The sequence below is a fragment of the Struthio camelus genome, chromosome 16 (genome assembly GCF_040807025.1).
Source record: "Struthio camelus isolate bStrCam1 chromosome 16, bStrCam1.hap1, whole genome shotgun sequence".
Lineage (NCBI taxonomy): Eukaryota > Metazoa > Chordata > Aves > Struthioniformes > Struthionidae > Struthio > Struthio camelus.
Genome location: NC_090957.1, coordinates 703726 through 725000, shown reverse-complemented (window position 1 = coordinate 725000; position 21275 = coordinate 703726). Strand labels below are relative to the sequence as shown.

General features: G+C 75.4%; 5 protein-coding genes across 9 annotated transcripts; 4 read left to right on the top strand and 1 right to left on the bottom strand.

Moving 5' to 3' along the window:
- The first annotated feature begins 588 nt into the window (after positions 1-588).
- Positions 589-5134, top strand: DMAC2 (distal membrane arm assembly component 2). The gene is made up of 6 exons (XM_068910316.1): positions 589-661; positions 1768-2078; positions 2159-2239; positions 3115-3254; positions 4617-4779; positions 4884-5134. Exons 1-6 carry the CDS (start codon positions 644-646, stop codon positions 5044-5046), a joined length of 876 nt encoding a protein of 291 aa, XP_068766417.1. The 5' UTR covers positions 589-643; the 3' UTR covers positions 5047-5134.
- Positions 5135-7117: 1983 nt separating this feature from the next.
- On the bottom strand, positions 7118-11279 carry BCKDHA (branched chain keto acid dehydrogenase E1 subunit alpha). 3 transcript variants are annotated; one of them, XM_068909428.1, is made up of 9 exons: positions 11136-11279; positions 10189-10368; positions 9537-9623; positions 9354-9462; positions 9117-9278; positions 8818-9024; positions 8608-8749; positions 8340-8511; positions 7118-7328 (listed from the first exon to the last, which is right to left on the bottom strand). In XM_068909428.1, the coding sequence occupies exons 1-9, from the start codon at positions 11244-11246 to the stop codon at positions 7158-7160; spliced, it is 1341 nt and encodes a 446-aa protein (XP_068765529.1). In that variant the 5' UTR covers positions 11247-11279; the 3' UTR covers positions 7118-7157. The 3 variants fall into 3 exon arrangements, with proteins under 3 accessions (XP_068765529.1, XP_068765530.1, XP_068765531.1); XM_068909429.1 differs by having other exon boundaries at positions 10189-10269; positions 11136-11267; XM_068909430.1 differs by lacking the exons at positions 10189-10368; positions 11136-11279 and adding an exon at positions 10029-10139.
- On the top strand, positions 7565-8323 carry LOC138061205 (cilia- and flagella-associated protein 251-like; the record flags this gene model as incomplete). The annotated part of the gene is made up of 1 exon (XM_068910007.1): positions 7565-8323. A coding segment is annotated over one exon (759 nt), but the record flags the coding sequence as incomplete, so codon positions are not given.
- Positions 11280-11804: 525 nt separating the features above from the next.
- EXOSC5 (exosome component 5) lies at positions 11805-15523 on the top strand. The gene is made up of 6 exons (XM_068910042.1): positions 11805-11997; positions 12299-12412; positions 12961-13082; positions 14303-14443; positions 14531-14623; positions 15318-15523. The coding sequence occupies exons 1-6, from the start codon at positions 11862-11864 to the stop codon at positions 15408-15410; spliced, it is 699 nt and encodes a 232-aa protein (XP_068766143.1). The 5' UTR covers positions 11805-11861; the 3' UTR covers positions 15411-15523.
- A 124-nt stretch (positions 15524-15647) lies between these two features.
- B9D2 (B9 domain containing 2) lies at positions 15648-20700 on the top strand. Of its 3 annotated transcripts, none has more exons than XM_068910045.1 (4): positions 15648-17780; positions 18481-18599; positions 19243-19368; positions 20266-20699. In XM_068910045.1, the coding sequence occupies exons 2-4, from the start codon at positions 18512-18514 to the stop codon at positions 20577-20579; spliced, it is 528 nt and encodes a 175-aa protein (XP_068766146.1). In that variant the 5' UTR covers positions 15648-17780; positions 18481-18511; the 3' UTR covers positions 20580-20699. The 3 variants fall into 3 exon arrangements, with proteins under 3 accessions (XP_068766146.1, XP_068766147.1, XP_068766144.1); XM_068910046.1 differs by lacking the exon at positions 15648-17780 and adding an exon at positions 17839-17883 and having other exon boundaries at positions 20266-20700; XM_068910043.1 differs by lacking the exon at positions 15648-17780 and having other exon boundaries at positions 18341-18599; positions 20266-20700.
- Positions 20701-21275: the final 575 nt, after the last annotated feature.

Below are 21275 nucleotides of genomic sequence, written 5' to 3'. Positions count from 1 at the left end.
GCACACACGCACACACACACACACACATGCACGTGCATGGTGCACATGCACACCCGTGGGCACACGCGCACACACATGTGCACACGCACGCACATGGTGCACACGCACACCCGCACACCCGCGCACACACACACACACACACACACACACACACGCGCACACACCCGCGCGCGGTGCACACACGTACAGGTTTGCACAGCTGGTTGCACACTCGCACTCACACTCGCACTCACACTCGCACTCGCACTCACACTCGCACTCGCACTCGCACTCACACTCACACTCACACTCTCCCCCCCCTCCCGGGCGGTCCAAGCGTCCTGCCCCCCCCCCCTCCGCCAGGGGGCGGCAGAGCACTCGCGGGGGGCGGGGCTATGGGCGGGACTATGAGCGGGGCGGGGCTAAGGGCGGGGCTAAGGGCGGGGCGGGGTTATGCACTCGCGAGGGGCGGGGCCACGAGGGGCTCTGCCCCCGGGGAGGGGCGGGGCCCCCGGGGAGGGGCGGGGCCCCCGGGGAGGGGCGTGGTCACGGGTCGGGGGCGTGGTCAGAGGAGCCCGGGGGGCGGCCCGGAGGCGGCGGAGGCTCCGCCCCCTGCTGCCGGCGCCTGCGCGGGAGGGGGCGCGTGTCACGTGACGCGATCAAGATGGCGGCGCTCGGGGCGGTAGGTGCCCTTCTACCCCCCCCCCCCGGGCCGGGCCTGGGGGCTGCGGGCGGGTTTGGGGGGTCCCGGGGCCCCCCCAGGCCCCAAGGGGGGCGGCTTGTGGGGGGCAGCGGAGGGCGAGCGCCCCCCTGGGCCCCCGTGACCCCCCCAGGACCCCCATGACCCCCCCCGGGCCCCCGTGACCCCCCCCGGGCCCCCGTGTCCCCCCCCAGGACCCCCGTGTCCCCTCCCGGTCCCCCGTGTCCCCCCCCGGGCCCCCGTGACCCCCCCGGGCCCCCGTGACCCCCCCAGGACCCCCGTGTCCCCCCCCAGGACCCCCGTGTCCCCTCCCGGTCCCCCGTGTCCCCCCCCCGGGCCCCCGTGACCCCCCGGGCCCCCGTGACCCCCCCAGGACCCCCGTGTCCCCCCCCAGGACCCCCGTGTCCCCTCCCGGTCCCCCGTGACCCCCCCCGGGCCCCCGTGACCCCCCCAGGACCCCCGTGTCCCCCCCCGGGCCCCCGTGACCCCCCCAGGACCCCCGTGTCCCCCCCCGGATCTCCCATGTGCCTCCAGGGTCCCCCGAGCCCCCCCCCCGGCTGCCCTCGTATCCCCCTCCCAAGGGTCCCTCCTGTCACCCCTAGCGTCCCCTGTGCCCCCCCCCCAAGGACCCTCCATGTCCCCCCCCAGGACCCTCCATGTCCCCCCCCAGGGCTCCTGTGTCCCCCCCCAGGGTTCCCGTGCCCCCCCAGGACCCTCTGTGTCCCCCCCAGGGTTCCCGTGCCCCCCCCAGGGCCCTCCATGTCCCCCTCCAAGGTCCTTGTGTCCCCCCAGGACCCCCATGTCCCCCCCCAGGACCCTCCCTGTCCCCCCTGAGGGCTCCTCATGCCCCCCCAGTGTCCCCTGCTCCCCGGGGAGGCTCCCCCCTCCCTCTGCCCCCCCCGAGTCTCCCGGGTGCCCCCCGTCCCCCCTCCCCGGTGCCCCCCATATCTCCCTCATTACCCTCCCCCCCCCCGAGCTGGCAGATTTACGGGGTTTCACTAATTTCACCGCTTACGGCGGGGGGGGGGGGAATGGTCCCTCGGGACGGGGGGGGGCAGCACCGAGCATCTCCCACCACGGCCCCCCAGCTGCGGCACTGCCGGGCGCCCGGGCGGCTCCGGCCGCCGCATCCCACCGCCGGCGGCGGCAGCAGCAGCAGCAGGAGCAGCAGCAGCAGGAGCAGCAGCAGCAGCAGCAGCGGCGGCGGCAGCAGCGCCGGGTCCTCGCGCGCGGCGGCGGCGGCAACGGCGGCGGCAACGGCGGCGACAACGGCGGCGACAACGGCGGCGACGCTGCGCCTGGCCGCCCTGCGCGGGCTCCGCTCCTGGCTCTGCGGCGCGGAGGAGGCGGCGGGCTGGAGCGCCCGGCTGCAGCGCTACCGGCTCCGCCTGGACAGCGCGTAAGGGCGGCGGCGGCGGCGGCGGCGGCGGTCGGAGCGCCGGGAAGCGGCGCCCCGGTGACGCCGCGGCTCCCGCGCAGCTACCGCGGCTCCGTGCGGGAGCTCTACGGCCCCGACGTGGCGGCCGCCTTCTTCGTCCTGTCCTGCGGCGGCAGCGCCAGGTGACGGAGCGGGGTGGGGGGCCGGGCCGGGGGCCGGGACGGGCTGGGGGCCAGGGCAGGATGGGATGGGGGCCGGGCTGGGAGCCGGGCTGGGGGATGGGGTGGGATGGGGGCCTGGACGGGCCGGGGGCCGGGGGCCGGGATGGGGGCTGGGATGGGACGGGATGGGCTGGGGGCCGGGATGGGGGTCAGGATGGGCCGGGGGCCGGGACAGGGGCCGGGATGGGACGGGATGGGCTGGGGGCCAGGATGGGACAGGGGACGGGATGGGCCAGGATGGGCTGGGGGCCGGGATGGGCTGGGGGACAGGACAGGGGACGGGATGGGACGGGTGGGGGGCTGGGATGGGACGGGACGGGCTGGGGGCCGGGCTGGGGGCTGGGGGCCGGGATGGGCCGGGCTGGGGGCCGGGGGCCGGGCTGGGGGCCGGGGGCTGGGCTGGGCCGGGGGCCGGGCTGGGGGCCAGGATGGGCTGGGCTGGGGGCTGGGGGCCGGGCTGGGGGCCAGGATGGGCTGGGCTGGGGGCTGGGGGCCGGGCTGGGGGCCAGGATGGGCCGGGATGGGGGCCGGGATGGGCCGGGCTGGGGGCCGGGCTGGGGGCCGGGGGCCGGGATGGGCCGGGCTGGGGGCCGGGGGCCGGGATGGGCCGGGCTGGGGGCCGGGCTGGGGGCCAGGATGGGCCGGGATGGGGGCCGGGATGGGCCGGGATGGGGGCCGGGGGCCGGGCTGGGGGCCGGGCTGGGGGCCAGGATGGGCCGGGATGGGGGCCGGGCTGGGGGCCGGGCTGGGGGCCGGGATGGGCCGGGCTGGGGGCCGGGGGCCGGGATGGGCCGGGCCCGAGCTCAGCTCACGCGGCGCCGCCGGCCCCCGGGCAGGTTCCAGGGCCGGGACGAGTGGCTGCGGCCGGACGCCCGCGGCGGCTGCGGCCCGGAGCTGCTGCGGCTCCGCGACCTGCCGGTGGTGGCCGTCGACCTGAGCGGCTCCGCCGTCGACTACGGCGGCTTGGACGACCTGGGTGAGCCGGGGCCGGCAGCGGGGGGCCGGCGGGTGGTGGTGGAGGGGGGCGAGGGGCTTCCCGCCCCTCTTCCCGCTTTCCTCCCGGGGTTTCGCAGCCGCTGCCGTAGCTAAAAGCCGGCCGGGCTCCTTCCTGCCGGTGGGGAGGGTCCTGGGCGCCCGGCCCGGCCGGGACCCCGCCGGGGTGACCGAGGCGCCGGGGTGACCGAGGGGCCGGGCCGGCCGGGACCCGCCGGGGTGACCGAGGCGCCGGGGTGACCGAGGGGCCGGGCCGGCCGGGACCCCGCCGGGGTGACCGAGGCGCCGGGGTGACCGAGGCGCCGGGCCGGCCGGGACCCCGCCGGGGTGACCGAGGCGCCGGGGTGACCGAGGCGCCGGGCCGGCCGGGACCCCGCCGGGGTGACCGAGGCGCCGGGGTGACCGAGGGGCCGGGCCGGCCGGGACCCCGCCGGGGTGACCGAGGCGCCGGGGTGACCGAGGCGCCGGGCCGGCCGGGGACCCGCCGGGGTGACCGAGGCGCCGGGGTGACCGAGGCGCTGGCCCGGCCGGGACCCCGCCGGGGTGCCCGAGGCGCCGGGGTGACCGAGGCACCGGGCCGGCCGGGGACCCGCTGGGGTGACCGAGGCGCCGGGGTGACCGAGGCACCGGGCCGGCCGGGGACCCGCTGGGGTGACCGAGGCGCCGGGGTGACCGAGGCGCCGGGCCGGCCGGGGACCCGCCGGGGTGACCGAGGCGCCGGGGTGACCGAGGCGCCGGGCCGGCCGGGACCCCGCCGGGGTGACCGAGGCGCCGGGGTGACCGAGGCGCCGGGCCGGCCGGGACCCCGCCGGGGTGCCCGAGGCGCCGGGGTGACCGAGGCGCCGGGCCGGCCGGGGACCCGCCGGGGTGACCGAGGCGCCGGGGTGACCGAGGCGCCGGGCCGGCCGGGACCCCGCCGGGGTGACCGAGGCGCCGGGGTGACCGAGGGGCCGGGCCGGCCGGGACCCCGCCGGGGTGACCGAGGCGCCGGGGTGACCGAGGCGCCGGGCCGGCCGGGACCCCGCCGGGGTGACCGAGGCGCCGGGGTGACCGAGGCGCCGGGCCGGCCGGGACCCCGCCGGGGTGACCGAGGCGCCGGGGTGACCGAGGCGCCGGGCCGGCCGGGACCCCGCCGGGGTGACCGAGGCGCCGGGGTGACCGAGGCGCCCGGCCCGGCCGGGACCCCGCCGGGGTGACCGAGGCGCCGGGGTGACCGAGGCGCCGGGCCGGCCGGGACCCCGCCGGGGTGACCGAGGCGCCGGGGTGACCGAGGCGCCGGGCCGGCCGGGACCCCGCCGGGGTGACCGAGGTGCCGGGGTGACCGAGGCGCTGGCCCGGCCGGCAGCGCGCCTGACGCAGCTGCAGCACCTGGACCTGAGCGGCTGCCGGCGCGTGGACGACTGGAGCTTGGCCCGGCTGCACACGCTGGGCGCCAGCCTGCGCGAGCTGTCGCTGGCCGGCTGCCCCCGCGTCACCGAGCGGGGCCTGGCCGCCCTCCACCACCTGCGGTGAGCGACCCCCCCCCCCACCCACCCCGCGGCGCGGGCGCCGGCCCCTTCCCCTGCCTCCGCCGCGGAGGTAGGCGACGGGGGCCCGGCCCGTCCCGCCGCAGGCGCCTGCGCCGCCTGGACGTCTCGGACCTGCCGGCCGTCCGCCACCCGGGCCTGACCCGCATCCTGCTGGAGGAGATGCTGCCCCGCTGCCAGGTCGTGGGCATGGACTACGCGGACGGGCTGGAGCCGCCGCCGCCGCCCGCCGCCCGCCGCCCCCCGTAGCGCCGGGGCCGCCGGAGCCCCCCCGGCCCGGCCCTCGCCGCGCCCCTGGCCGCCGCCGGGCATTAAAGGTGTCGGGACTCGCCCGCGCAAGGCTGGAAGGGTTTTTTTTTTGCGGGGGGAATCGCCCTCCCCGGCGGAGCGGGTGGCGGGGGGAATCGCCCTCCCCGGCGCCGGCCCCCAGGGGCTCCGGGTCCCGGTGGCGGGACCTTGGCTGCGGTTTCCCCAGCCTGGTGGCGGCCGGGCCCGGCGTTCCCGGCGGAGCCGCGGGCTCCCGGCAGGGCTGGGCGGAGGACGCGGCTCGGGCGCGCGCGGCGACGCTGCGGCACAGGCAGCCGAGCCCGAGCGACGCGGGGAGCCCCGGGGGGCGGCAATGGGATCGGGGAGGTTGGAACGGGATGTGGGGGGGGGTGGAAGTGGGAATTGGGGGGGCAGCGGGGCCGGGGGGCCGTAATGAGACGCAGGGGGGTCGATACGGGACCGTGGAGGGGGCGAGAATGGGACGCGGGGGGTTAAAACGGGATATGGGGAGCGATGGCTCCCCGAATCGACCTGCCCCAGAGCGGAGCCCCCGGACGCGGGTGAGCTGTGATGGGGCCCGGCCCGGGGGCGCCTCACGCGTCCGGGGACCGGCCGAGCCGGGGTCGCGCGTCCCCAGGGGGGGTCGCGCGTCCGGGGACCGGCCGAGCCGGGGTCGCGCGTCCCCAGGGGGGGGTCACGCGTCCGGGGACCGGCCGAGCCGGGGTCGCGCGTCCCCAGGGGGGGTCGCGCGTCCGGGGACCGGCCGAGCCGGGGTCGCGCGTCCCCAGGGGGGGGTCGCGCGTCCGGGGACCGGCCGAGCCGGGGTCGCGCGTCCCCAGGGGGGGTCACGCGTCCCCGGGGCGCCTCGCGCGTCCGCGGACCAGCCGAGCCGGGGTCGCGCGTCCCCAGGGCACCTCGTGCGTCCGGGGACCGGCCGAGCCGGGGTCCCTGACGTCCCCGTCGCCCCCGCCCCAGGCTCGCCGTCCCCCCCGGAGCACGCGCGGCCCCAAGCGCCTGCCGGTGGCCTTGGCCCCGGCGGCGCTGCTCTGCCTCCACGCCTACGTGAGCTGGAGCGAGCGGGAGCCGGGGGGCGCTCGGGGGGCCCCGAACCGCCCGCCCCGGCTTACTGGAAGGGGCTGCAGCGGGGGCGGGCGGCTGCGGCGAGAGCGCGCCGGCCGCCGCCTTCCCCGACTTCGGCGCCTACCCCGAGGCGCTCCGGCGCTTCGTGCTGCGCGGCGGCTGCCGGCGCTACCCGCTGCTGCTGGACCAGCCGGGCGCCTGCGGCCCAACGGCCCCTTCCTGCTGCTGGCCGTCGAGTCGGCGCCGGGGAACTCGGCGGCGCGGCAGACCCGGGCCCGGCGGCGGGCCGGCGTGCGGGCCGTCTTCCTGCTGGGCCCGGCGGCCGGGAGCCGGCTCTTCGGCGACCTGCTGCAGTGGGGCTTCGAGGACGCCTTCTTCAACCTGGCGCTGAAGGACTTCCTCTTCCTCGGCTGGCTGCGGCGCCGCTGCCCCGGCGCCCGCTTCGTGCTCAAGGGCGACGCCGCCGCCTTCGTCAACACGCCGCGCGTCCTGGCCTAGCTGGGCTCGCCGCCGCCGGCCCGCGTCCTCTACGCCGGGCGGGCGATGGCCGACGCGCGGCCCTTCCGGGCGCCCGCCGGCAAGTATTACATCCCGGCCCCTTTCTACGCCGGTCCCTACCCGGGCTGCGGCGGCGGCGGCGGCGGCTACCTCCTCTCCGGGCGGCTGGCGGGGCCCTCGCACGACCTGGCCGCCCGCCTGGCGCTCTTCCCCACCGACGACGTCTTCGCCGGGCTCCGCTTCCACGCGCTGGGCGTCCCGGCGCGGCCCCACGCCGGCTTCCGCACGCTGGACGTGGCGGCCGGGCGACCCCTGCGCCCGCGCCGGGCTGCTGCCGATGCACCGGCGCTGCCCGCCGCAGACCGCGCGCTCTGGCGGCTGCTGCGCCGGCCCGGGCGGCGCATCGAACGGGGGCGCTCCCGGCCGCGCGCGCGGCGCCCGGACTCTCGCTTACCGTCGCACCAACGCACACGGCCCCGAGGCGGCAGCGGGTTTATTGGGGAGGGCGGGCGGCGTCACTGCTCGAAGTGCTCGAGGGGGTAGTGCTCGCCGTACTGCTGCAGGTGCCGCGCCAGGGCCGCCTGCTGCTTCTGCAGGTGCGGCGGCATCTCGCGGTACACGTCGGAGAAGAGCAGCTGCGGGTTGGGCTTCAGCTTGCGCTCCGCCTCCTCGAAGGCCTCCATCACCTGCGGGGGGAGCAGCCGGGTGAGCCGGGAAGGACGCGGAGCGGGAGGAGGTAGAGGAGCAGAACGAAGAGCAGGAGAACAAGCAGTAGGGTGACAAGGAGCAGGACGACGAGAACGAGCAAGTGAAGGAGAAGAAGGATGAGAATGAGGACGAGGAGGAGCAGGACGAGGAGGAGGAGGAGGTAGAGGAGCAGAACGAAGAGCAGGAGAACAAGCAGTAGGGTGACAAGGAGCAGGACGACGAGAACGAGCAAGTGAAGGAGAAGGATGAGAATGAGGACGAGGAGGAGCAGGACGAGGAGGAGGAGGAGGTAGAGGAGGAGAGTGAGGAGGAGGAGGACGAGGAAAAGGAGGAGAAGAAAGATGAGGATGAGAGTGAGGACAGGGAGGAGGAGGAGGTAGAGGAGGAGAACAAGGAGAACGAGGAGGAGAAGGAGCAGGAGAAGAAAGATGAGGATGAGAGCGAGGACAGGGAGGAGCAGGAGGTAGAGGAGGAGAACAAGGAGAACGAGGAGGAGAAGGAGCAGGAGAAGAAAGATGAGGATGAGAGCGAGGACAGGGAGGAGCAGGAGGTAGAGGAGGAGAACAAGGAGAACGAGGAGGAGAAGGAGCAGGATGAGGAGAAGAAAGACGAGGACGAGAGTGAGGACGGGGAGGAGCAGGACAAGGAGGACAATGAGGAAGAGGAGAAAGAGCGTAAGGAACATGAGGATGAAGAGGACGAGCAGGAGAAAGATAACAAGAAGGCAAGCGAGGATGAAGACAAGAACAAAAAATTAGGAGAAGGAAGGGGAGAAGGTTGGGAAGGAGAACAACAACAAGGGCAACGAGGAAGAACGAGAGAACGAGCGCAAGGAGGAAGAGGACAAAGACGAGCAGAACAAGGGCGAGGAGCAGGAGAAAGGGAGCGCAAGGAGCAGGATGAAAAGGAAGACGAGGAAGAGAAGAGCGAGGAGAAAGGGAACAAGGAGAAGGACGAGGAGAGGCAGAGGCCGCCCCGGCCCCGCTCACCTTCCTGCGGGAGCTCTTCCTCCAGCTCTTCTCCTGCTCCTCGTCCCACCAGCCCCGGCCCAGCATGTAGTGGCGCAGGCGGGAGATGGGGTGGTCCTGCTTGTCCCAGTAGTTCACCTCGTCCACCGAGCGGTAGGCGGAGCTGTCGTCGCTGGTGCTGTGGTGGCCGATCCTGCCCAGCGGGGAGGGGACGCGCGGGAGCCGCGTGGCGCCGCCGCCACCGCGCGTGTCCCCCCGCCGCCGCCGCCGCCGCCCCCCGGCCCCGCACCTGTAGGTCATGGCCTCGATGAGGAAGGGCTGGTTCTCGGCCACGGCGCGGCGCCGCGCCTCCTTGGTGGCGTTGTAGACGGCGAAGACGTCGTTGCCGTCCACGCGGATGGACATGAGGCCGTAGCCGGGGCCGCGGGCCGCTGCGGGGGGCCGCGGTCAGGGACGGCCACCACGGCCGCTGCCGTCGCCCGCGCGCGGCGGCTCTTACCGATGCCGTCGCCCCGGTACTGCTCGGAGGTGGGGGTGGAGATGGCGTAGCCGTTGTTGCGGCAGAAGAAGATGATGGGGCACTCGAGGGTGGCGGCGAAGTTGAAGCCGGCGTGGGCGTCCCCCTCGCTGGCGGCCCCCTCGCCGAAGTAGCAGATGACCGCCTGGTTGGCGTTGTCCCGCTTGATGGCGTAGGCGGCGCCCACGGCTGCCGGGAGCGGGGTCGGGACGCGGCGTCAGCCCCCGGGGGCAGCGCCGGCGCGTGTCCACCCCCCCAACCCCACCCCAGCCCGGCGTCACCTTGCGGGATCTGGGTGGCCAGCGGGGAGGAGATGGTGACGAAGTGGCGCTCGCGGCAGCCGTAGTGCACCGGCATCTGGCGCCCTTTGCCGGGGTCGCTGGCGTTGCCGTAGCACTGCGCCATGAAGAGGTCCAGCGGGTAGCCGCGGTACATGAGCACGCCTGGCGCGGGGCGGCGGTGAGCGCGGGGGGGACGCCGCCACCGCCGCCGCCGCCGCCGGCCCGGCTCGCCCTTACCCGCCTCGCGGTACTGCCCGAAGACCAGGTCGGTGTCGGCCAGGGCCGCCGCGCTGCCCACGTGCGTCCCCTCCTCGCCGTAGTTGGTCATGTAGAAGGAGATGCGGCCCTGGGGGGCGGCGGGGGTGGGCGCGGGCAGGCGGCGCGTCCCCCGGCCGGGCCCCGCGCCGGCCCCCGGCTCACCTGCCGCTGCGACTCGTACAGGATGCGGTCCATGGTGTTGAGGAGCGTCATGGTCTTGTAGAGCTTCAGCACCAGCTCCTGGGGCAGCTGCGGGGGGGGCAGCGCCGCCCGGGGACGGGGCGTCACGGGGGTGGGGGCACCACGGGGACGGTGTCGTCGTGGGTTTGGGGGACACTGTGGGGACCGGGGACGCTCACGGGGACAGGGGACGCGCCGCAGGGACAGGGGCCGCCGTGGGGATGGGGGCCGCCACGTGGGGACAGGGGCTGCTGTGGGGCAGGGGCTGCCCTGCGAGGACAGGGCACGCCGTGGGGTTGGGGGACGTGATGTGGGGACAGGGGCTGCCGTGGGGACGGGGGGCTGCTGCCGTGGGGACGAGGGACATGCTGCAAGGGCAGGAGCCGCCATGGGGATGGGAAACGCAACGTGGGGACAGGGGCTGCCGGGGGGCCGGGGGCCGTGGGGCCGGGGGGCCGGGGGGCCGGGGCCCACCTGGGGGTCCTCGCGGGGGTTGACGACGTGGCCCTGGCGGTCCATGACGCGGTAGACGGGGATGCCCGACAGCGCGGGGGCCGGGGGCCGTGGGGCTGGGGGGCCGGGGGGCCGGGGGCCGTGGGGCTGGGGGCCGTGGGGCCGGGGGGCCGGGGCCCACCTGGGGGTCCTCGCGGGGGTTGACGACGTGGCCCTGGCGGTCCATGACGCGGTAGACGGGGATGCCCGACAGCGCGTTGGGCTGGATGAAGCGGAGCCGCTCGGCGAAGTCGGCCGAGGCGCCGGGGAACTGCGGCTTCTCCGCCAGCGAGGGCAGAGAGGGCTCCTGCTGCCGCCCCCCCTGCCGAAACGTCCCGTCGTCCCCGTCCCCCCCGCCGAAACGTCCCGTCGTCCCCGTCCCCCCCCTGCCGAAACGTCCCGTCGTCCCCGTCCCCCCCCGCCGAAACGTCCCGTCGTCCCCGTCTCCCCCCGCCGAAACGTCCCGTCGTCCCCGTCCCCCCCCGCCGAAACGTCCCGTCGTCCCCGTCCCCCCCCCGCCGAAACGTCCCGTCGTCCCCGTCCCCCCCGCCGAAACGTCCCGTCGTCCCCGTCCCCCCCCGCCGAAACCCCCCTGCCGAACCCTCCTGTTCACCCCGGTGACACGGGGACGTGGGGACACGGGGACGTGGGGACGGGACGTGGGGACGGGACGTGGGGACACAGGGACGTGGGGAGCCGGGGACGTGGGGAGCCGGGGACGTGGGGACACGGGGACGTGGGGACGGGAAGTGGGGACACGGGGGGACGGGACGTGGGGACACGGGGACGTGGGGACGTGGGGACACGGGGACGTGGGGAGCCAGGGACACGGGGACACGGGGACGTGGGGACACGGGGACACGGGGACATGGGGACATGGGGACACGGGGACGTGGGGACGGGACGTGGGGACACGGGGACGTGGGGACACGGGGACATGGGGACACGGGGACACGGGGACACGGGGACGTGGGGACGGGACGTGGGGACACGGGGACACGGGGACGTGGGGACGTGGGGAGCCGGGCCCGGCCGGCGGCGGCGGTGGGGGGACCTCGGCGCGGCGCCCCCCGCGCCCGCCCCACTCACGGCGGTGCCGAGGCCGCGGGCCGGAGCCGGAGCCGAGAGCGGAGCCGAGAGCGGAGCCGCCCGGGCCCGCAGGAGCCGCCCGCGCAGCGCCCGCAGCGCCGCCGCCGCCATCTTGTGCGGGGCGGGGCGGGGCGGGCCGGGGGGAACGCCGGGAAGGGGCGCGGGGGCCGGGGGGACCGCGGGGGGCGGCGCACCGGGGCGGCTGGGGGGACCGGGGAAAGGGGGCACCGGGGCACTGGGGGGGACGGAACGCCGGGGAGGGGCGCGGGGGGCCGGGGGGACCGCGGGGGGCGGCGCACCGGGGCGGCTGGGGGGACCGGGGAAAGGGGGCACCGGGGCACTGGGGGGGGCGTGGAACGCCGGGGAGGGGCGCGGGGGGCCGGGGGGACCGCGGGGGGCGGCGCACCGGGGCGGCTAGTGGGACCGGGGAAAGGGGGCACCGGGGCACTGGGGGGGGGCGGAACGCCGGGGAGGGGCGCGGGGGGCCGGGGGGACCGCGGGGGGCGGCGCACCGGGGCGGCTGGGGGGACCGGGGAAAGGGGGCACCGGGGCACTGGGGGGGCGGAACGCCGGGGAGGGGCGCGGGGGGCCGGGGGGACCGCAGGAGGCGGCGCACCGGGGCGGCTGGGGGGACCGGGGAAAGGGGGCACCGGGGCACTGGGGGGGGCGGTCACGTGCCAGAGGGCGGGCGTTTCCGCCGGAAGCGGAAGCGGGAGCGGCGGCAGCATGGCGGCGGAGGCAGCAGCAGCGGTGGCAGTGGAGGAGGAGGAGGATGGCGGCGGCGGCGAGTGCTGCCTGCGGCCCTTCTCCTGCGAGCAGGGGCTGCTCTCGCGGCCCGACGGCTCGGCCGCCTTCGTCCAGGGTGCGCGACCCCCCCCCCCGCGCCGCCCCCGGTTCCCCCTCACCGTCCGCGGGGGCCGCCTGGGTCCTTCCCCTCCCCCCCCGGACGCCTGGGCCCTTCTTCCCCGAGATCCCCTCCCCCCGAGATCCCCCCCCCCCGGACGCCTGGGCCCCTCTTCCCCGGGATCCCCCCTCGGACGCCTGGGCCCCTCTTCCCATGGGATCCCCTGTCCCTGGACACCCTGCCCCCCCCCCGAGATCTCCCCCCCCCCCGGACGCCTGGGCCCACGCGTGGTCGCCGACCCCCCACCCCACGCCCGCAGGCGACACCTCGGTGCTGGCCGGGCTCTACGGCCCCGGCGAGGCGAAGGGCAGCAAAGAGCTGCCGGACCAGGCGGTGCTGGAGGTGCTGCTGCGCCCCAAGGTGGGGCTGCCCGGTGGGTGCCGGGGGTGCGGGGGGGGTGGGGGCCGTGGGGTGGCGGAGCGGAGCCGGGAGCAGCTGCTGCGGCGCACGTGCCGGGCCGGGGGGGCACGGGGGGCGGCCGGGGGGGCCGTGGGGCAGCCGTGGGGCGGCCGTGACCCCCGTGGCGCCGCAGGGGTGGCGGAGCGGAGCCGGGAGCAGCTGCTGCGGCGCACGTGCCAGGCCGGGGGGGCACGGGGGGCGGCCGTGGGGCGGCCGGGGGGGGCGTGGGGCGGCCGTGACCCCCGTGGCGCCGCAGGGGTGGCGGAGCGGAGCCGGGAGTAGCTGCTGCGGCGCACGTGCCGGGCCGGGGGGGCACGGGGGGCGTCCGTGGGGCAGCCGGGGGGGGCGTGGGGCAGCCGGGGGGGGCGTGGGGCGGCCGTGACCCCCGTGGCGCCGCAGGGGTGGCAGAGCGGAGCCGGGAGCAGCTGCTGCGGCGCACGTGCCGGGCCGGGGGGGCACGGGGGGCGGCCGTGGGGGCCGTGGGGCGGCCGTGGGGCGGCCGTGACCCCCGTGGGGCCGCAGGGGTGGCGGAGCGGAGCCGGGAGCAGCTGCTGCGGCGCACGTGCCAGGCGGTGCTGCTGGGCGCCCTGCACCCTCGCTCCGCCGTCACCCTGGTGCTGCAGGTGCTCAGCGACGCCGGATCCGTATCCGCTTCCGCCCCCGCCGGGGGGCTGGGGGGGGGCTGGGGGGGGCGGGCTGTTTTGGGGAGGGAACCAGGGTTTGGGGGGATGGACGGGGGCTTGGCAGGAAGCGGGTGGGTTTAGAGGAGAGCTGGGGGGCTTGGGGGGAGAGAATCGGGGTTTGGGGGATGAATTAGGGTTTGGGGGGCAGTCAGGGGGGTTGGGGGGGAGCTGATGGGGTTTGGGGGGGAGCTGGGGGCTTGGGGAGGGAATTGGGGTGGTTTGGGGGGTTAAGTGGAGGTTCGGGGGAAGCTGGCAGGGTTTTGGAGGAGCAGGCAGGTTTCGGAGAGCGAATTGGGGTGGTTGGGGGCATCGATTGGGTTTGGGGGGTTGTTGGCGTTGGGCACGTCAGGAAGGGAGTGGGGAGGTGGGGGGATAGAGGGGGGTTTGGGGCATTGTTGGGGGATTTGGGGATTTTGGGGAGGGAATTGGGTTGGGGGGGAGAGTGGGAGGTTCGAGGGGGTTTAGGAGAGAATGGGGGGATTGAGAGGGGTTGGGGGGATTGGGGGTTTTGGGGGGAGAATGGGGGTTTTGGGGGAGGGATTTAGAGGGTTTGGGGGATAGAGGGGCGTTTGGGGAACGCTAGGGGGAATTGGGGGCTTGGGGGGATTTCGGGGGGTTTGGGGGTCTTTAGGGGGATTTGGGGGGGTTGGGATTTTGGGGGGTTTGAGGGGCTGGATGTGGGTTTGGGGGGGCGTTAGGGGGAATTGGGGGTTTGGGGGGACTTTGGGGGGTTTGGGGGACGTTAGGGGGATTTAGGGGTTGGGATTTCGGGGGGTTTGAGGGGCTGGATGGGGGTTTGGGGGGCGTTAGGGGGAATTGGGGGCTTGGGGGGGGTTTCGGGGGGTTTGAGGGGCTGGATGGGGGTTTGGGGGGCGTTAGGGGGAATTGGGGGCTTGGGGGGGATTTCGGGGGGTTTGAGGGGCTGGATGTGGGTTTGGGGGGGTTAGGGGGAATTGGGGGCTTGGGGAGGATTTTGGGGGGTTTGAGGGGCTGGATGTGGGTTTGGGGGGGTTAGGGGGAATTGGGGGCTTGGGGATTTCGGGGGGTTTGAGGGGATTTCGGGGGGTTTGAGAGGCTGGATGTGGGTTTGGGGGGGTTAGGGGGAATTGGGGGCTTGGGGGGGGTTTCGGGGGGCGCGCGGGGGCCGGAGGGGGCCGGGGGCGCCTTGACGCGGGGCGCAGCTGCTGGCCTGCTGCCTGAACGCCGCCTGCCTGGGGCTGCTGGACGCGGGGCTGCCGCTGGCCTCGCTCTTCTGCGGCGTCGCCTGCGCCCTGCGGCCCGACGGCCGCCTCGTCCTCGACCCCACGGCGCGCCAGGAGCGGGTGAGCGGGTCCCCCCCCCGTCCCCCCCCACCCCGGGGGGCCGCGGTCCCCCCCCCCGGCTCAGCCCCGCTGCCCCTCGCCCCGCAGGAGGCCCGCGCCGTGCTCACCTTCGCCATCGCCAGCCCCGACGGCCGCCTCCTGGCCGCCGCCACCACCAAGGGCGCCTGCTCCCCCCAGGAGGTCAGCGCCCCCCCCCCCCCCCCCCGTCCCGGCTTTCGGGGCGAATCGCCGCGGGTTTGGGTCGCTCCGGGCAGCGAGGGGTTTCCTGCGGGTTCCCGGCCTGTCGGTTCCCCCCCCCCCCCAAAACACACACGCACTGGGGGTTGTGACCCCCGTCCTGCCCCGGGGGGCGGCCCCCCCCCCGTGTCCCCCCCCCATGCTGTGGGGCAGCCCCCCCCAATGCTGTGGGGCAGCCCCCCCCATGTCCCGTTCCCCCCCCCATGCCATGGGGCAGCCCCCCACCATGTCCCGTTCCCCCCCACCACCATTGGGCGGCCATCTGCGTCATGTTCCCCCCCCCCATGCCGTGGGGCAGCCCCCCCCCCGTCCCGTTCCCCCTCCCGCCATGGGGCGGCCCCCTGTGTCCTGCCCCCCCCCCCATGAGGAACCCCCCCCCCGTCGGGTGGCCCCTGTCCCCCCCTCCCACCATGGGGCAGCCCCCATGTTCCACCCCCCCCCGCCGTGGGGAAGCCCCCCCCCCATGTCCTGTTCCCCCCCTGCGGGTGAGGTGGCCCCCCCGTGCCCCCCCCACCATGGGGTGGCCCCCCTGTGCCCCCCGCCACCATGGGGCAGCCCCCCCCATGGGTGAGGTGGCCCCCCCGTGCCCCCCCCCCCGCCGTGGGGCGGCCCCCCACGCCCCGCGCCCCCTCCGCAGCTGCAGCAGAGCCTCGCCGCCGCCCAGCGCGCCGCCGCCGCCATCTTCCAGTTCTACCGCGACTGCCTGCGCCGCAAGTACTCCAAGTGGTGACGCGCCGGACGCCGGGGCCCCCGACCCCCCCGCACCCATCCGGACTCCCCCCCGCACCCCCCTCCGCCGTCGGGGGCATTAAACAGGCCGCCCCGACCTGCTGCCGCCTCTCACTGCCGCCGCCCTGGGGGGGCCGAGCCCCGTCCCCCCTCCAGCCCTGCGTGCAGCCCCCCCCCCCACCCGGGGTAATTACCAGGGGGTAATTAGGGGCCTAATTGCTGCCACCTTGGCCCCCAGCTGTGCCCCCCTCCCCAGGCAGAGCGGGTGCGTTGGGGTCCTCGGCTGAGGCCGGGCGAGCTCGTGTCACCTCCCGGGAGGGGAAGGTGGGGGAGCCCGGGTGTGGGGTGCTCCCAATGTGGGGGGGGCTCTGGGCGTGGGGTGCCCCCAATGTGGGGGGCTGAGGGGGTTCCGGGTATGTGGGGTGCCCCATTTCAGGAGCCTGGGCAGGGGACAGTGGGACCCTGCACGCAGGACACGTGTGGGGACACGTGGCTATGGGGGGTGTGCGGGGCACGTGTGGGGACACGCTTGGAGACACGCGTGTCTGTGCCTGCAGGGACATGTGGGTGCGCTTGGGCAGGGTCAGGGGCCATGTCGGGCCACGTTGACCCATGTTGAGTTGCGTCAGGCCGTATCAGGCCATGCTGACCCGTGTCAAGCCGTGTCAGGCTATGCTGAGCCATGTCAAGCCATATTGGGCCACGTTGACCCATGTCGAGCTGCATCAGGCCATATCAGGCCATGTTGAGCCATGTTGACCCATGTCAAGCCATGTCAGGCCATGTCGAGCCATGTTGACCCATGTCAAGCTGCGTCAGGCCATGTCGAGCCATGTTGACCCATGTCAAGCTGTGTCAGGCCATGTCGAGCCATGTTGACCCATGTCAAGCTGTGTCAGGCCATGTCGAGCCATGTGGACCCACGTCAAGCCGTGTCAGTCTATGCTGAGCCATGTTGACCCATGTCAAGCCGCGTGAGGCTATGCTGAACAGTGTTGACCCATGTCAAGCCGTGTCAGGCCATGTCGAGCCATGTTGACCCACGTCAAGCCGTGTCAGTCTATGCTGAGCCATGTTGACCCATGTCAAGCCGCGTGAGGCTATGCTGAACCGTGTTGACCCATGTCAAGCCGTGTCAGGCCATGTCGAGCCATGTTGACCCATGTCAAGCTGTGTCAGGCCATGTCGAGCCATGTGGACCCACGTCAAGCCGTGTCAGTCTATGCTGAACCATGTTGACCCATGTCAAGCCGCGTGAGGCTATGCTGAACCGTGTTGACCCATGTCAAGCCGTGTCAGGCCAGGTCGAGCCATGTGGACCCACGTCAAGCCGTGTCAGTCTATGCTGAGCCATGTTGACCCATGTCAAGCCGCGTGAGGCTATGCTGAACCGTGTTGACCCATGTCAAGCCGTGTCAGGCCATGTCGAGCCATGTTGACCCACGTCAAGCCGTGTCAGGCTATGCTGAGCCATGTTGACCCATGTCAAGCCGCGTGAGGCTATGCTGAACCGTGTTGACCCATGTCAAGCTGTGTCAGGCTATGCTGAACCATGTTGACCCATGTCAAGCCGTGTCAGGCCATGTCGAGCCATGTTGACCCATGTCAAGCCGTGTCAGGCCATGTCGAGCCACATGGACCCATGTCAAGCCGTGTCAGGCCATGTCGAGCCACGTGGACCCATGTCAAGCCGTGTCAGGCTATGCTGAACCATGTTGACCCATGTCAAGCCGTGTCAGGCCATGTCGAGCCATGTTGACCCATGTCAAGCTGTGTCAGGCCACGTTGAGCCATGCTGACCCGTGTCAGGCCATGTTGACCCATGTCGAGCCATGTTGACCCACGTCGGGCCACGTCCAACCAGGCCCCCAAGATGGCGGCCCCCACAGCGCGGCAGCGCCAAGATGGCGGCGCCCTCCGCCGTACAGGCGCAAACATGGCGGCCCCGCCCTGCGCCACTACCGAGATGGCCGCCTCCTTATTCCCTCTCGCCCCAAGTTGGCGGCCCCCATTCCCCCAGGGCTCTGCCGCTGCCAAGGTGGCGCCGGCAGCCGCCTCCCCGGGCCGCGGCACCCGGCACCGGGAGGCCGGTCCGGTCCTTCGCGCTCCTGCGGGCCGAGATGGCCCCGCTCGGGGACCGGCGGAGGCGGCGCGACCTTCCCAAGATGGCGGCGGGGGGTGGAGCCGCGCTCTGCCCGCCGCCAGCCAGGGCGGGGCTGGCCACGCCCCCTCCCCTCCTGCCGCGGCCAATCAGGCGCCGGCGTTGCGCAGGCTGGCGGCGTTGCCGTGGCAACAGCAGCCGGAAGTGCGTGTGAGCGGCGGCGGGGAGCGCGCGGCGGCGGCGGCGGCGCGAGGAGCCCCCGGGGCGGCGGTGGGTGGGGGCGCAGCGCGCATGCGCGGGGCGGGGGGTTGCACACGAGTGTGCAAGGGGGGGCGGGGGGTGCGAACACCTGGGCTGGGCGTGCACCGGGGTGGTGGGTGTGCACCGCGGTTGTGCGTGCACGAGGGTGGTGGGTGTGCACGAGGGTGGTGGTTGTGCACCGGGGTTGTGCGTGCACGAGGGTTGTGGTTGTGCACGAGGGTGGTGGGTGTGCACCGGGGTTGTGCGTGCACGAGGGTGGTGGGTGTGCACGAGGGTGGTGGTTGTGCACCGGGGTTGTGCGTGCACGAGGGTGGTGGTTGTGCACGAGGGTGGTGGGTGTGCACCGGGGTTGTGCGTGCACGAGGGTTGTGCATGCACGAGGGTGGTGGTTGTGCACGAGGGTGGTGGGTGTGCACCGGGGTTGTGCGTGCACGAGGGTTGTGCATGCACGAGGGTGGTGGTTGTGCACGAGGGTGGTGGGTGTGCACCGCGGTTGTGCATGCACGAGGGTGGTGGGTGTGCACCGGGGTTGTGCGCGCACGAGGGTGGTGGGTGTGCACGAGGGTGGTGGGTGTGCACCGCGGTTGTGCATGCACGAGGGTGGTGGGTGTGCACGAGGGTGGTGGGTGTGCACCGCGGTTGTGCATGCACGAGGGTGGTGGGTGTGCACCGGGGTTGTGCGCGCACGAGGGCGCTGTGTGTGCGGCAGGACCGCGTGTGCAGCGGCGCCCGGGGCGGCCATGGCGGAGGTGCACGTCATCGGGCAGATCGTGGGGGCCAGCGGCTTCGCCGACGGCGGCCTCTTCTGCAAGTGGGGCGTCCACGCCGGTAGGGCAGGCGCACACGCGTGTCGGAGCGTGCACACGCGGCTGGGAGCATGCACGTACACGGAGGCTGCCCCGTACACGCGTGTGGGAGCATGCACATGTACCGGGCCTGCGTGCACACGCGTGTGGCAGTGCACAGATGCGGGTGGGAGCGTGCACACGCGGGCAGAGGCGGGCACGCGCGTGTGGGAGCATGCAGAGGCTGGCAGCAGCACGCAGCCGTGTGCGGGAGCGGGCACACGTGTGTGCAGGAGCGGGCACACGTGGGCAGAGGGGGGCGCGCGCGGGCGGGAGGGCGCACACGCGTGTGCGAGGCGGGCGGGAGGGCGCACACGCGTGTGCGAGGCGGGCGGGAGGGCGCATGCGCGTGTGCGAGGCGGGCCGGCGTGCCGCAGGTGGAGGCGGGAGGGCGCACACGCGTGTGCGAGGCGGGCGGGAGGGTGCACGCGCGTGTGCGAGGCGGGCCGGCGTGCCGCAGGCGGAGGCGGGCGGGTGCACGCGCGTGTGCGAGGCGGGCGGGAGGGCGCACGCGCGTGTGCGAGGCGGGCCGGCGTGCCGCAGGCGGAGGCGGGCGGGTGCACACGCGTGTGCGAGGCGGGCGGGAGGGTGCACGCGCGTGTGCGAGGCGGGCCGGCGTGCCGCAGGCGGCGCGTGGCGGCTGCTGGCCGGCCGCCGCCAGGGCCAGACGCAGCTGGACGAGCCGCAGCCGGGCGCCGCCGCCTACTGGAGCCACCCCATCGACCTGCACTTCGCCACCCGCGGCCTGCAAGGTGCCCCCGCGCCCCCCGTGCACGCGCGTGACCCCCCGTGCACACACGTGATCCCCCGTGCACAATCCCCATGCACACGCGTGTCCCCCCGTGCACACGCGCGTCCCCCCGTGCACATGTGCATGATCCCCCCGTGCACACGCGTGTCCCCCGTGCTCAGGCGTGTCCCCCCATGCACACGTGTGTCCCCCCATGCATGATCCCCCGTGCACATGCGCGTCCCCCCGTGCACACGCGTGATCCCCCCGTGCACAGGCGTGTCCTCCCGTGCACACGCGTGTCCCCCTGTGCACACACGCGTCCCCCCGTGCACATCCGTGTCCCCCCATGCATGATCCCCCGTGCACAGGCGTGTCCCCCCGTGCACATGTGCATGATCCCCCCGTGCACACGCGTGATCCCCCCGTGCACAGGCGTGTCCTCCCGTGCGCATGCGTGTCCCCCTGTGCACACACGCGTCCCCCCGTGCACATCCGTGTCCCCCCATGCATGATCCCCCGTGCACAGGCGTGTCCCCCCGTGCACACGTGTGTCCTCCCGTGCACATGTGCATGATCCCCCCGTGCACACGCGTGTCCCCCCGTGCTCAGGCATGTCCCCCCATGCATGATCCCCCGTGCACAGGCGTGTCCCCCCGTGCACATCCGTGTCCCCCCGTGCACATGTGCATGATCCCCCCGTGCACACGCGTGATCCCCCCATGCACAGGCGTGTCCTCCCGTGCACACCCGTGTCCCCCCGTGCACACGCACGTCCCCCCGTGCACATCCGTGTCCCCCCATGCATGATCCCCCGTGCACAGGCGTGTCCCCCCGTGCACACGCGCGTCCCCCCGTGCACGCGCGGCCCCCGGGCTGACGGCGGCGGTGCGGGTGACACCCCCCCCCCCCGCGCCAGGGTGGCCCCGGCTGCACCTGCAGGTTTGGCACCGCGACGCCTTCGGGCGCGCCGCCCTGGCCGGCTACGGCTTCTGCGCGGTGCCGGCGCGGGCCGGCTGGCACGGCCTGGCCTGCGGCACGTGGCGCCCGCGCGGGGGCCCCCGCCAGCGCCTGGCCCGCCGCCTCCTGGGGGGGGGCGCCCAGCTGCGCGGCCCCGACCTGGTGCTGGGCGCCGCCGAGCGCTTCCGCCTGCGCACCGAGGCCGCCGGCACCGTCCACCTCCAGCTGGCCGTGCTGCTGCGCCACTTCGCCCGCTACGGCGTCCAGAGCTAGGGCCCCGCTGCGCCCGGACGCCTGGGCCCCGCTGCGCCCGCACGCCTGGGCCCCGCTGCGCCCGGACGCCTGGGCCCCGCTGCGCCCGCACGCCTGGGCCCCCGCTGCGCCCGCACGCCTGGGCCCCCGCTGCGCCCGCACGCCTGGGCCCCCGCGCCCGCACGCCTGGGCCCCGCTGCGCCCGCACGCCTGGGCCCCCGCGCCCGGACACCTGGGCCCCGCTGCGCCCGCACGCCTGGGCCCCCGCGCCCGGACACCTGGGCCCCGCTGCACCCGGACGCCTGGGCCCCCGCGCCCGCACGCCTGGGCCCCGCTGCGCCCGCACGCCTGGGCCCCGCTGCGCCTGCACGCCTGGGCCCCCGCGCCTGGAGGCCTGGGCCCCCGCGCCCGGACGCCTGGGCCCCGCTGCGCCCGCACGCCTGGGCCCCCGCGCCCGGACGCCTGGGCCCCGCTGCGCCCAGACGCCTGGGCCCCGCTGCGCGCGCACGCCTGGGCCCCGCTGCACCCAGACGCCTGGGCCCCGCTGCGCCCGGATGCCTGGGCCCCGCTGCGCCCGCACGCCTGGGCCCCCGCGCCCAGACGCCTGGGCCCCCGTGCCCGGACGCCTGGGCCCCGCTGCGCCCGGACGCCTGGGCCCCGCTGTGCCCGCACGCCTGGGCCCCGCTGCACCCAGACGCCTGGGCCCCCGCGCCCGGA